This window comes from Poecile atricapillus, chromosome 10, assembly GCF_030490865.1.
Source record: "Poecile atricapillus isolate bPoeAtr1 chromosome 10, bPoeAtr1.hap1, whole genome shotgun sequence".
In the NCBI taxonomy this organism is placed as follows: domain Eukaryota; kingdom Metazoa; phylum Chordata; class Aves; order Passeriformes; family Paridae; genus Poecile; species Poecile atricapillus.
Genome location: NC_081258.1, coordinates 3,764,435 through 3,779,617, shown reverse-complemented (window position 1 = coordinate 3,779,617; position 15,183 = coordinate 3,764,435). Strand labels below are relative to the sequence as shown.

Sequence of the window (15,183 nt, the reverse complement as noted above, 5' to 3'; positions counted from 1 at the left end):
ACACGTGTGAGCTGAGCTCCTTGTGCAGGCTAAGCACAGGTACTGCTGCCTTGGAATTGCAGGCAAAATATAATTGAACACAGCCTTTCCTAAGACTCTTAAACACCCACTCATGCAGTCTTCTAAGCATAACCAGACTAAAGGCAATGTTTAACCATAAACACCATTTTATTGGATGGCTTCAAACAATGAAAACAGCTATTTCATCAAGCTTCTGTAAATTACTGGAACTGCAGGAAGAGAGATATGCTACACTTAACCAAAAAATAATCACCCCTCATCAAATACATGTTTGAAACAGATGAAATACCACCTCAAAATAACAAAATAATGCTTACAATGGCCTTAAAACACCAATGAACTCTCAGTCTCAACTGAACCCATGCTACTGCATTGTCTCAGCTATTGTTTTTTCCCCTAGTACAGAGATATTATCTTTTTTATTATAATTAGTGTAAGAACTCTTACCTCTCCATCTCGTATTCTTTCATTCCTACTTTTACGGCCTTCATTACCTGTAAGATACATATTAGCATGGGACCATCACAGTGGGAGGGAATCTCATATTTATAAATTTACAACTTGTGACTATCTCCAGAGAAACTTATATTACAAAAATATCATCTGTACTTCATTTAAATTTACATCAGTAGATGCATTTTAAAACTACACTGGAATCAAACACTTTAATCTTTAAAAATACCTGCAGTCTCCAGCAATAAAGCAAGTTTAATTGCCAAACTACCATATCCTAATGAAGTGCAGCTCATCAAAATGCCAGTGTTCAGTTGTGAAAGCTGTGGTGAACATGGCAGCAAGACCTTTTGTTCTGCTTAGGCAAAACAAAGCTATGAACTGGATTATCCTACAATGGGAGAGTCTCTCATATACTTTGAAATCTGAATCAACAGAAAACTACTAGAGTTACTGCTGGTTTACAAGTCTTAAATCTGATCCTTGTTCTCAGATTTGCTAAGAAAGTTTTACTCCCTTGTCTGTTTCCGTATTACAGAAGTTCTAGGCAGCTGCTCTACAGAAAACAGTACTCTCAGATGTGGTAAGATTATTCAAGGATGATGAAAAACCAAGGAGTACGAATGCAAAATGACTATCCTTTGAGTTTTCAATTTTACAATATTCATTTTAAAACATTCTTACTTCATATCTGATATCTGAGGATATCTGGGGATATCTGAGGAGCAGGAGCCAAGCCAACATCTGAGTCAGTAACCTCATCTGCTACTTTTACCTAAGCTCCCTCTGCTCATCACCACTCTCAGAGCCCAGGGGCAGATCTGCATCACTCTGTGCAGTACAGGACTGACACCCAAGTTGATTTTATCATCACCACCAGGAGAGGAGTGCAGCTCCCCTGGTGTAGTGCCAGCTCCAACCTGAGCAGCCCTGCTGAGAGCCTGGAGCTGTCATTGTCTGGCACACATTGTCATTGTCACACTGGCAGCCACAGAACAGCAGGGCTCAGCACTGCCCCAGGGACAAACCCAGCTCTGAGGAGCACCCTGAGGAATCCTTTCCCTGTCCTACACTTCACATGGAAAGACTTCCCCAGCCCACCAGGACCTGGGGACAGTTACCTGCTAGTTCAGCTTTCCAGAGCTGCACATGGGCCTGACTAATCATGATCTTCTCTTTCTCCATTGTTATCCAGGTATTTGTGCACACAGAACAGACAGACTGCAAGCAGGTCACCTTCTGCTGAGGTGAGCTACCCACACTTCATTTCTCACACATCACAAACGCACCAGTGAGTTCAAGGACAATGCAAGGTATATTACTGGGCTGTAATAGGAGGGATATTATCCTCTTATTTCTATCCAGCCTTTCCATTATTTTATTACTAAGCAATTCTGGGTTGCTGGGGACATTTTCTGAGTACCACTGCTACACTAAGAGCAAAAATTATTAACGGTAAAGGATCCATTACCTCTTTATGAGCTTCACTGGAGATTTTATTGGTGTAGCGCAGAACTTCCAACTCCATGTCTGTCTTAATGACACGACTTCAAGAGAAGAACAACAGATAGCATGTTAGACTGCAACTTCACAGCTAAAGAATGCAAAATGAAAAAGCCCTGAAAATAATATGCATCGCCTATAATAAGATTAGATCAAGTACACCTCAAGAGCAAACACCTATTACAGTATTCATGACAGCAAAGTATTGTTGGCATTGATTCAGCATTAGCAAAACAATCTCACAAAGGGAAGTCACAAGAATTTCAAACATCATCCTGCCCTATTTAATACTTACAAACAAGTGGTTCAACCAACATTTTTTCAGCTCATTCTGCAATACATTAGAAACAAAACCAATGCAATTCTGCATTTTACCATAACTCTAACAATAATTCAAATGGAACATTTCTACAAGCATGCTTGATTTCATTTCAAACTCAATTTAAAACTATTTTGCATATTTAAATTCCCAGAGTTCCAGAATTTCTGTTCATCACAATTCCAGCTCCCACCTATGTGCAAAAGGTGGGCAGGGGGTGGTGTGAAAAAACACTATTTTTGTTTGGTATTAAAAAACCCAAACCATGAAATTCAGAAACCACAGCAGCAGTAATTAAAGCCATGGTGTCCAATCTTTCACATGCTTCCAAAGGAAGATAAAAAATGTACAACCCCAAACAAACCAATGTCCTAAAACCCCCATCCTACTCTTTGTGCCTAATGAGATACTGAATTCACGTGTGTTTATGTGCCTTGATACTCTCCTCTGAACTCATGTCAAAAAATACAGTTTAACTCTTCTCTGCATGTATTTCTATCATGTATTTCAAATAAAAGCAGCTATTGAGTGTGACATGCTCAGTAAAGCAGACACAGTTCCATAACCTCTATTAAACACCACATACTCCTTCCACTGTTACACAAACTGAATTCCTAGTATTTTTCATGCCCATCTCAAAGGCAGCTGTGAAGTACATACTTACTGTTTACAAAGTACAGAACTACATCTATTGAATTGCATGAAAATATTTCAATCACATTTTCAAGCTGCACTCCAGGGTTTGCAGCAGTTACAAAGAACCATAACTGTTATACTTTGAAACTGCCACCAAGACCCCTCTTTTTATTGTTACATGCTCCTCCTCACACTGCTGTAGAAAACTATTTACTGTATTTCTGCTCTGTAGTTTGTTTTATTGAGTCCAGAAACTGGTTTCTCAGCCATCAGTGCCTCTGATGTGAGATTACAGCATTTCCCACAGATGGTGCTTTACTACGGCACAGCCACTCCTCTCCAAACACAACTCTTATGGCAAGAGTAAAGGTACCTTTGTAAAATCCTGATCTTGATCAAAATGCTTCTACAAACAGAAACACTGTAGAGGGGAATGGATTGACTTTCTAAGTCAAATGGAATATGACACAAAATAATCACTATGCAATTGAGAATGTGAAGTACAAGGTTTTAAAATGCATACCCGGGTGAAGAAATTACACTGGGATGGTAAAATCTGCTGACCATGAGTGAGGAAATAAACTTCCACTCCTGTCTTTCAGCCAAGACATAAAAAAGAGTGACTCAAATATATTCCAGTTAGAATGAGGCAGCAAAGGTTTATAGATTTTTAATTTTTTTTAAAAAAAATCCTATTCCTTGGAAGACCGCATGTGCTAGCAGGATAATTTAATACTTGTTTGATGTGCCTTTATATTACTTTCAGTGTACAGTACATATCCATGATCTGAAATTGTCCAAAAAATAGGTTGCTTCATAATTCAGTTGTCTAATCTCTTTGTTGGAATCTGCTAGTAATAAAAGTCAGTAACTGCTCCACAGCAAGTGCAAAGAGTGTTAGAAACCATTTCCCTTGACTTGGGCCAAAGACTTCAGGATCAAGGTATTTGTATTAGATCACAACTTCTCAGGTATCTGTTCAAATATAGAAATTCATGCTCAGCCTCAGACTATTTATGCAATGCAACCCCTTCATGTACACAAGGTCATGCACTGAAATACTTTACAGAAAATCATTCTGAGACCAAAAAAAAACCAAAACCCAACCACCAGGAGGAAGAAGAGGGAGGATGTACAGCTGTGCAGTGAACAGAATCAGCTTCACCCTACACCAGCCACTGGGCTCCTGTGCTAGGGTGGTATCGTTGGTGCAGTTCCCACATCATGTCTGGGTAGTAGAAAAGCCTGTATTTCACCACCTTCTCACTCTTCTGACACTGCAAAAAGCAGCATCCCCCCAAGGCAGGTTTACAGCAGTGCTTGGCACTTCAGGGCAATCAGGCCACAGTTCTCATGATGTTTTCCCCCACTTCCAAAATAAGGATAGGAAGAAAATCCCACCTTTTTTCATGAATGTGAACTTCAACATTCTATTAAAAACAGCTCTTGGATCAGTTACAGCCTCTGCATAAACCCATTAATATTATAATTGGAACAAATAATGAGCCAGGCTCTGGCTAATGCAATTGCCACAATGTCCAGATTCCAAATGTAAAGCATTCCTCAGATTAGCAGGGGGGCCACTCAGTGCAATCTACTTGAAATACAGGCACAAATCTCTGACTATCAGGACTGACCTAAAACTTTCATTTTTTCCCACCCCTCATTTTTCCAGTGTAAAAACATTTCTTCTTCCTCATTCTCCTTTTACACTCATTTTCTGCTTTTATTTTCACTTAGCCATATGAGCAGCCGGTCTTTTCACACATGTCAGTCATCCAACAGGACAGAGAAACTTTAATATAAACAAGCAGCATTTCAACCCTGAAAGTGCATTTGGGCATTTTAAATGTCTGGATACCAAATTACATGCATGACCTAATCAAGTGCTCAAGAGCATATAGAATTTGAGGCTGTTATTGAGGCTGAAACTCACATAACTGTATTTTCCTAAAGCAGTGCTCTCCTCAAAGATACATAAATTGGTTCTCTATGTGCATTCTGCAGCTCTGATAATGCTGCCAGAAGTATTTGTTTCCAGTTATCAGATCAGCGTTTTATCAGCTGGCTTGTTTTGCTGCTTTTTAGTGCATGTGTGCATCCTTAATGTCTCCTTTCTGTGATATACATGGAAAACACCTGGGAATGTCCACTGCTCCTTTTCCTTCTGGAAATATTAGATTTACAGACCACCTAATAGGTAAGGATTATCTCTGTGTGGGCAGACTTCTCAGGCCTGCCTTATTTTTACCCCTTTCTCACCTTTGCTGTTACCTTTCCACAATTTATTTACAGAAATTTCTCTACCACGGTTTATACATTTATATTCTTCTGCAATACATAAAAACTTGCAGACTGAATTAGCATCAAAGCCAGCCAACAGAGCAATGCACATATGAAAAGGAGAGCCATCACAGTACAATTCTGAAAGACAGGTGCATGAACAGCAAAGACAGGAGTTCAAAAAAATGTTGAGAGGTTTATAGCATAGATAGAAAAACCTCTGAAAACACAAAAAGCGAATGCACAGTTTTAAGACGTTAACATACAGATCAGTTTTCATAAAGAAATAATTATAGCTTTCCATCAAAATACTGCAAAATACAGACCATATGAAATCTTTCACATTAAACTATCAAATCCCATTTTCATTGAGATTACAGGAAAATACAGTATACATATATATATATGCATATATGTGCAGCACAAAGAGAAACACTTACTAAACATTTCAAATTTTAAATTTTAAAACACTTACTAAATGTTTACTTCTAGCAACAACATGATTATGATAGACACTGGCAAATTACAGGAACAAAAGGCCATTTGACTAAGTGTTGGAGTCAAAAAATCTCCTGATTACTGAGGAGATAATTTGGACAAATTTGAATTCTTTCTTCTGTTAGATGACATTTTCTTTTCAAAACACTGGAATCAATACTTAGCATATCCATTCATTATGAAATTTGGAGTGGAAGCCTTTAAATGTAAAATAAAAGTTTTAAAATTTGTTTGGAAATACACCCACTCAATAAAATGAAAAAAGAAAAAAAATAAATTAGAACACCATCTGCAAACTGCTGAAATCCAGTGTAAGGTTGAATTCTTCTGTTTTATCTTTAAGTTCCATACCAAGTCAGAAAATTATGAGATCTTGAAAAAGTAAGCAAGAGAGGCAACAGATCCTTAACCACAAACATTTTGCCTCTTGACAGTATGGAACCATTTTTTCTGCATTTTATTAGAAGCTTGTATAATACTAGAGCTGCCTTTTGTAGCTCCCAGTTCTCCCTGGCTGCTTCAGGAAGCTCTGCCATTTCATCTCTAGCTGGCAGTTTGACAGCATGGCATAGAGCAAAGTTTTTCTGACAAGTACCATGTAAAACACAGTAGTTCAGAGCTTGCCAAATCTGAAATGAAATGCATCCCTGCAAAGCAGATGATTCAAAGGGTGCAATTTCCTACCCCTGAATATAACCCAAAAGAATTCATCTTCCTAAATGAAAAATTTTCTTAACTCTAAAAATATTGCTTTCCAAACAAACTTTCTTGGCTGCTAACTTGACATTCCAAGGAGATTTCTACTTTAGTAAGATTTAATATACATGACCTGTCATTCACATGTTAACTTCACCAGACACTTAAGTCCTAACAACCACCTTTAACATACTTCTGACTTAAAATGAAAGCCCCCAAACTCAGTAAAACCTTTTAAAACATTTCTGAACACAAATCTGACCTCTTTTTATTTAGGATTCCCTTTCCTTGAAGTCAGGTGTAGGGAAGGTGCATACCAAGCATCCCTCACCTGTGAGGCTGCAGGAAGAGCTAAATCAGAATTCCAGGCTGCCACTCACAATCCACTGAAGAGATGATTTTTTTCCACCCTGGCTCCAAGTGCTGCCCTTCTACTGCCTCAGTGCTCCACCTCTCTCAGTACAACCTCCAGGGCACAGACCTTATGTTTGCCCATACCTGAGCTTTATAAAGGAGAGTTAATCTCCCTTTAATTGAAACCCCAGAGGAGAAAAGCTTATGACACCTTGGTAAGGTGGATGGAAACAACCTGAAAGCTACCTTGGTAAAAAGTCTGTAGCCCTACTCCAAAGCCTTCTGCAGATGAAATTGCCACCTCTGTCCCTGTTGTCCTGCTGTGTCTTCACAGCAAAGCTGGGAAGTCAGACAGGGCCCTCTCCAGTCCTCTTCCTCACCCCTCTTAAATTCAGAAAGCAAGCCTACAACATAACTTCCCTGTTTAGGAAAAGGAACAACACAAATTCTAGAAGGACAGAATAGGCAAGATCTAAAAATCAGCAGCCCCTCTTACACTCATCAGGAGCAGGAGCAATGAGTCCACTACCACAGCTCCAGCCCCAACCACAGCTCAGGGATGGAACAACCTCTACTTAAATCCTCCCCACTTCCCTTTTGCAGCTTTATGTCCTGCCAAGCAATGAAAAATATCTGCCACAACAGATCTGTGACCTTTTAATAATTCTAAATGTTCTGAAATCACTGATGTTCAAAAAACATCTCCACGGTTTTCAAGCTGGCAATTAGCTGTAGATGGAGACAGCAGAAGATGGTTCTCAGCATACATGCTGAAAATAAACATTAAAAAGCATAATATGTAGGAGCATGCAATACAATACAACAATGGTAGTCACTGTGCACCTGTGTTTTGTATTTTAAGCTTATCTGTCTTAACTAAGGATTTGCTTCCTCATTTCTAGATGAATACACAAAAAAAAAGCTTAGATTAAAAACCTAATTCATTAACAAAAATCCACTATGTTCTTTCTTCAGTAATTTCCTAAATGGAAAACTAGAGAGCCTTACTTATGGAGCAATCCTGTGGACAAAGTCAGCAATGTTGGCCAAAAGAGGAAAACTGGTAAAATGCAGTTAGTCACACATCTAGTTTGTTTGTTTCAGATAGGCTACAGCAGAATTCCCCAAGAATTACAAAGTACAGGTATATGAATAATAATTCAACAAAATTAAGGCTATTCAAACAAATCCTGGAGAAGAAATAACACCTAATTAAATACTACCTGTTTAGACAGAGTTTTGATCAACAATTGATTTCTGTTGCTAGAACATAAATTATCTTCAGTTCTTTTCCCATTCATACAATTCATATTTACACAAATGTGACTTAAACCCTAACATATCCTAGAGAAATGTGTATCCAGACACAATGCTTAAGAAATGTCACATAAATTCTTTGGTTTTCAATGCTGTTACCTAGCCCTATTGCTACATTTGTACATTATTTCCAGTCCATAACATGAAATCAATTTAAAATTCCTGTGGTAAACAGGAGGCTTCTGCTGAGGGAATCTCTCTGAAGCAATGGCACAGTATAAGCATGTTCAACACTACTCAAAGAGAAAGACTTTATGTTACTCACCATTCTGCAATTTCAGGATGAAGAATTTTGTTGTTCACATTAAATCTAAAAAAACCCAAAGACACTAATATTAAAAAGCAGCCAGACACAATAGCAGAGATTACATACTCCTTCTTTTTAACCATGTCTTCCCCAAGGAAGTGAAAACAAGTATTGTATGGCAATTCAATAGAGAACCCAGAGAGAAGAATGCACATTTAATTTTGAAATACGTGAGACTAAACCAGATACATAATTTTAAGAATGTGAAGAAGCCAGTGTAACAACATGTTTAAGACATACTTCTTTTGGCAATGATTAAATGTTAGATTATCAGTTCACTGCTGTGAGTGTGAGATGAACCAGACTGACCTCCAGATGTTCCTTCCAAATTATTGTGATTTTTACTTTGTTCCTCAAACACCCTTCAGTGAAATTAAACCCAGTGAATTGCAGATTTCATCCTTTGTTTCCTGCCTTTCCACTTTTGTGTGCACAGAAGGTGGCCATGTGATAAACAAGCTTGCTTAGAGGATGGTGAAAAGAAAAATGACCTCTTCATGTCTTTTCTAATCTACACTAGAAGCAAAACAGAAGCTTCCAACTTGCCTTGGCCTCTGACACTGTTTTTCTTGGAATGATTTTGAAGCTCTCTAAACAATAACACTACAGTGGCCAATAAATTAAGGAGCTGAGTAATTAGGTGGAACACAAATGGATTTTCAAACATTGTTACAGGGGTTTTTTTTTTGTTTACAATTTAAATGTGTAAGGAGTGTTCTGCATCAAAGATTTTTTTGGTCTTCTAAGGACTGTTGGCTCTCCAGTTAGGGTATTTAAGAGAATTAAAATGCTGCCAGCTCCCAACAGCTCTTCAAAAGAATGTTATGAGGCAACTTCATTGTCCTGCATTTTTGAAGGAAAAAATGAAATCTATTCCAGGTTAATAACAATTCTTTATACCTCAGAAAGGACCAAGGAAAGCACAAATCCAGTTTTAAAAAAAGTTACTTAGCTTTTAATTGTGTTAGTGTCTCCCTGTGTCCTGAGAAAGCAGGAGAAAAACCCCTATGTTTCTCTTTTTCAAAAACAGATGTTCATAAACTTATAAAACCCTAATAAGGAGAAGGCTAGTAGCTCTGTATTTCTACACCAAGACACAAACCAAAAACTTATTACAACATCGACAAGGACAAGCTGTATGGTATTCAATATTTGGGTATTAATGAGAAATCACTGTAAAAACAACTCAAGGCAAAAAGTCACCCACCAGTCACAGAAAAATGCATTGTTATGTAATAAAATTGGTCACTTGGAAACAAGAAAGTATCCAAAAGGTGTATTTTCAATTTAATCATCACCATCTCAAAAATTATCACTGATGTACACCACTGCAGAAATAATTCTACAATAGTAGAAGGAAAGAAATAGTAAAGTAGTAAGTAAGAAGTAAGAGATAGTAAAATAGTATAGAGATAGTAAAATACAAATTTATATGGAAGAAGAGATATGAATCACATAGTAAAATTAATCTATGAATATTCTAAGAGCCCAAAAGCCTGAGCTCCCTGTGTGGCTGGAGAACACAGCACCTGACACCACCACAGAAAACCAAGGCACAGAAATGATGCTGCAGCTGTAACAACAGACACAAAACCTCTCAATAATGCCAGCAGTATGTCAGACAGAAAACTGATCAGTGAAGGCAAATATAAGGAGACAGTGCAGCACTGGAGTGTCCAACACCAGCTCTATGCAAATAGAAGTAAACTATGGTTATTGGGAAGTAACAAAAGAAAATAAAGCACAGGGAAGGGCAGTTATAGAAGGCAGCTGACTTTGACTCTGAAAATCCACATTTCAAAAAACTGAATTGATCACTAACTGCAAGCACAAATGTATGAAATCAAAAGATAATTGAGCCAAATATGAACCTCATATAAGAACACTGTGCCACTTGCTTCCCTCCCTCCTCCAAGTGGAAGTACAAAAGGCAAAGATCATGGGTTGAGACAAGAATAATTTTCTGGAAACAGCAATGAGATAAGAAAATGAACAGGAACAGCAACAAATTAAGAATAAAAGGTACAAATCAAAGAAAATATTTACATGGAAAAACCCTTGACAATAAAAACATGGAATGGGACCATTCCTCCCAAAATATTTCTCTGCAGGAAGGAACATCCTTCTTCTCCAAAGCAAAAGAGTCCCTTCCCCAGCCCCCAGCAGTGACATGAGCTGGGTACAGAACAACACCTGGACCTGGCCCTGACACTGCAGAAAATTAACCCCAGCCTGGCCAGAACCAGGACATCTACCAACAACACAGCTAAACAAACCAACCACATCCTCAAAGTTACTGCTAAAACTCATCAGGAAGAGCTTTTCACCACCAACAGTATGAGTATACAAATGGTTTAACTCACATAATTTGTGCACAAATCTGTACATAAAATCCCCTGACCATGGCTTCCCAGCAAAGTTTTAATCTCAGGAGACAGCAAACAATTCACTCTTCAACAAAATAACAAAACATGTTCTACCCTAATGTTAGGAGGATTAGGCAGTGCAATCTAATTCCATATTTCTCTGCAATTTGCAAATTGACAATACTTAGATGATGAGATACGTGGTCTTGAGGAAGAAAACAAATTGGCATTTGCTACAGTTGCAATCTGTAACATATTAATGCTCCCATTTAATCAATGCAGAACTAAGAAATACAACACTTTGAGGCATGTCCAAATTGATTTCATACTCAGTTGTCCTTTCACATGCAAGACAAATTCATTAGTTAAAACAACCCCAGAAATCTACACCTCCTATATAAAAGCACTGTATAATGATACCTCTTTTTGTCAGTTTAATGAATACACTGTGTGGCTCTACATGATAAAAATCTAAAACATTTTCATACACAACGTTAAAATTTTCTCTCTTCTTCAACATGGATGGTCTTTGTCCTACTGAACTGATTTGGCTATGCAATATGGAAAGAGGAATTCACTGCAAAACTTTAAACATTAGGTACATTGCCTAAACTGTCCATCATTTACTTCACTTGACTCTGAAGATGAAAAAAATCCTGCCAACACAGTGAGCAAAGATTTATTCAACAGTGTTTTAAAGTATATGGCACATTACTGTTCAACCCTACAGATTCAAAATGTATAGTGAATCACATCCTCTCAAAGCATTTTTACAAGGGGTACATAACTGACATAATTAGATTAAAGAAAATCCTGAACATTTTCCAGTCTGAAGAATGGATCCATGAATTGGGAAAAAAACCTGCAAACACAGAACTGGCCTCTATTAGCAAATAGAAATATCACTTTCTAGAAAAGAAAGCACCAGAACTACTTTAGAAATCTGCCTTCTATGCTTAGGCCTTGTGGGGCAAGTGAGCAATCCAGTTGTGCAGGACCCCAAAGAGCTGCAAACAGAGCTGACCTGAGGGGAGTTACAAAAAGCAGCAGCAGGAAATGGTCCAGGTCTCCTGTCCCAGGCTGGTCCCTCACTGACCCTCAGTGCCACCCCTGGCAGAGCAGGGAACCTTCCCTGTTCCACTGGTCTCTGCTCCCACAGCCTGCAGCAACAGACCAGAAATTCTGAAGGACACCATCCCTTCCATAAACTCATGGAAACCATGGAATGATCCACCACTATAGACTCCAAAATCAGGACAGGATCAAGCTTAGCTATTGCTAGCATGACAAAAATAACTTCAGGGTCATCTTCAGGGCACAGAAATAACCCAAGACCACAGCAGACATTTTGTCTCAAATGACTATTTATGACAGTAGAAAAATTAACCAAATACTTTAGGTAATAATGTTCCAGAAGAAGTTCAAAAGGTTCAAAAAGTAAGGCAGGGAAGCAACATCACTAGGGCAAGAAAAAGACAGCTTCTGACAGAAGCAGATGAACAGCCTGCAAAGAGAGCAAAAAGATTCAACTTTTCCAGGAAATTAGGCATTATTTTCATTATTATCCATCAGTAAATGATGCCCCCATGCCCCCAAACCCCACCAGGCCAGGTCAACCTAGGAGAAAAAAGATATATGAGAGTAAGAGAAACACAAAATGGTCCTAGCAAGAAAACAGATCTTGGCCAGGAAGTCAGAAAACAAAACAAACAGGAGAACAGGCATAAAACAGGCATAAAACAGAGCATCATGGGCAGGGCAGAGCCTGGCTGAGCTGAGGACACAGGCAGGCAGGAGGAAGCACAGTTTGAAGGAACACATTGCTGTGGGTATAATCCTCTTGGAAACAATTAGTACATCTGAAATGTATCTTTCTATAAAGGAAACATTTGATACAGGAGAGGTGGAGAAGCAGGAAAACAGGAATGTTGAAATTGATTTGGGTCTGTATTGAAAACAAATAAAAAATGGACTGGCTTACATAGACAGTTACAAAATTGTGAGGCAAGCAAAGTTTCAAAGGAAGCTCACCCCTCCTCCAGAGCACCTCCCTGCATGTGGACCAAGCATGAGCTCACAGAGCCACCACAGCCCAGGAGAAGACACAAACAGAATCAGGGAGCTCAAAGAAAGGCTGCAGTGACAAGTGGTGTGAAGGCATGGTCTCTGTCAGAAGAGGGGAGCTGATCCAGCAACAAAAATCAGTGAGCTCTTCCATACTGGGAGCTTGGGAGGGGAAGGTACCAAGCAGACCTTCAAAGGCAGCAGAATGGATGACCTGGTGCTCAGGGGTGGAGAGGGACACACATGTGCTGAGTCTCAAAAGAGAAATATCTGCCAACAGCTGGAAATCCCTGCTAGGAATGGAGAAGCACTCCTGGAGCACCCAGACAGAAAGTTTAGCACTAACTGAGAAGCCAATGCTTAAATATCATTAAGTGTTGTAGGAGATACTCTATTAAAATCTCAAATGAAATGCTAAATGGAGTGGATTCCTAGCTTAATGCTGCTAATTAAACTCTTTAAATGGACTTTAGTGAAATTCAGGGTAAAAAAGGGGGTTCTGGTAGTTCAAACAGAGTTTTCTACATCATTCCAATAAAGAATTGCCAGTGAAGTTAATAACTGTTTATATTTCTTGAGAAAGGTGTATCATAAAACTGTAGATATTGCTCCACACAGATTTTGTAGTCCACCTCCAAAATGTATGTGGAGAGTATAAGATGGACAAAGCAACAGAACTCACACTGGTTGTAACAGCAGAAAGGACACCAAACACTCATTAGAAGTGACTTGCCTGTATTGTGGAATGCTTTATATTTAACTCAGTGGGCAGCAAAAGATGTCTAAATGTTGGAGTCAGAGGCACAGAGAGTGTGCCCTTATCTCTGATACCTGGCTCTGACACACAACAAAGCACTAAATTTCATATAACACCATGAAAACAACTGTTAAAGTTAAACAGAAAAACTGAGTGCAAGTGTATAAATTAGAAAGTTTTTTTAAGTCACTGAGTGAGAAAATTAAACTTTAAGGTTTCAACTAGTTTAAAAAACAGAAGACAAGATAAAAAAATTAAAGTGTTGTCTCTTATCCTTCTTTTCTTTTTCATCATCTTCTTCTAGAAGTTTTTGAGTAATAGTAAGTGATTAAACAAAAAATACCACAGTGCAACACACAAGTGTTGAGTCATTAAGTCACTAAAAAAAATAATTTACGTGTTTATTGTTAATTAAGTGAAAATAAGTATAAAAATAAAAGAACTGCATATTTCCAGGACATTTTGTGCCACTTGAGCCAGGTGATGGTGGGTTAAACTTGAGCAGAAGGTCTGGAGAAGACCTGCCAAGTCTTTTAATAATATATTAATAAACAAAAGAAACAAGAGCCTAACGAGCCTTGAGAATATTCTTCCTGACACAGAACTAAGATAAGCGAAACTCCCCAAGAGGGAGTATCCCAAAAAAACTCAGCCCTGAAGAAACCAAAATCTCCCACATCATCTAAACACCTGGCACCTTGTTCCCAATATCCCTGACAGAACCATTAAATTCCCATTTACGATACAGAGGGAAGAATTAAGTAATTGTGAAATCAGATTCCAGATTTCAGATCACTTGACACAAAGAAATGATCCCAGCAGAAAGCAAGCTCAGACTGTACAAATGAGTGCCCAGACTTGCAGCAAATTCTGTGCCTTACCATCTTCACTGTAGAATTAACATGCTGTTGATAGAGGAGGATGGAAAAAAATATAGTGGGGTGACTGGGAGTCAACAATCATAGAAAAAAGCCTCAACATCTCAGCACATCTGTTTATTTTAAGAGGCTTTTTCATGAGGAAGGTCTGCTTCTTTTTTGCCATAGTCTTGAGCTAAAACCAGAAAATTATCTCCTTTAAAAGATATCATAACACAACAGACAGTTGTATGTCATTAAACATTGAGGCCATCATCCTTACATCCCAGAGCAAGCTGTGATGCATTTCTGTTTACTGCCCTTTCAAAATACCATTTTCACCTCACTAGTAGCCAAACTTCACAAAAAAGACAGCATTAAGGACACTAAAAGCTCACCTGTAGACAGAGAAATGATTATTCCTCTTTTTTGTGACTTCTGATTTTATTTTACACCTTGAATGTAACATTTTTTCAGAAGACTGTGCATTACCAGAATCCCTAATATCTAGACTAATAATGTACAAGGAACTCAGTAAGAGAAAGAGGCCACTCTTAAAGATTAATTTTCCTTCAATCTGAAAATCAAATATTCCAATCTCAGAAGTGGAAATGGATGTATGAGGATGGGTTTATTTGGTTTTAAATAGCTACAGCATAAACACAGAGAAAGAGAATTAACTTAGATGCAAGAGAGATTAAAAAAAAAAAAGACTGTATTTCAAGTCATTTGAAACATGTATCAAAATTTCT

General features: G+C 38.2%; 1 protein-coding gene across 1 annotated transcript in view; it reads right to left on the bottom strand.

The window, feature by feature from the left end:
- PEPD (peptidase D) overlaps window positions 1-15,183 on the bottom strand; it is a 137,710-nt gene that overhangs the window by 95,705 nt on the left and 26,822 nt on the right. Inside the window, exons 7-9 of the mRNA XM_058846098.1 lie at window positions 8,346-8,390; window positions 1,946-2,021; window positions 469-515 (exon numbers count right to left, since the gene is read on the bottom strand). Of these exons, the coding sequence (XP_058702081.1) occupies window positions 469-515; window positions 1,946-2,021; window positions 8,346-8,390 (168 nt within the window). The remainder of the gene's footprint in view (window positions 1-468; window positions 516-1,945; window positions 2,022-8,345; window positions 8,391-15,183) is intronic.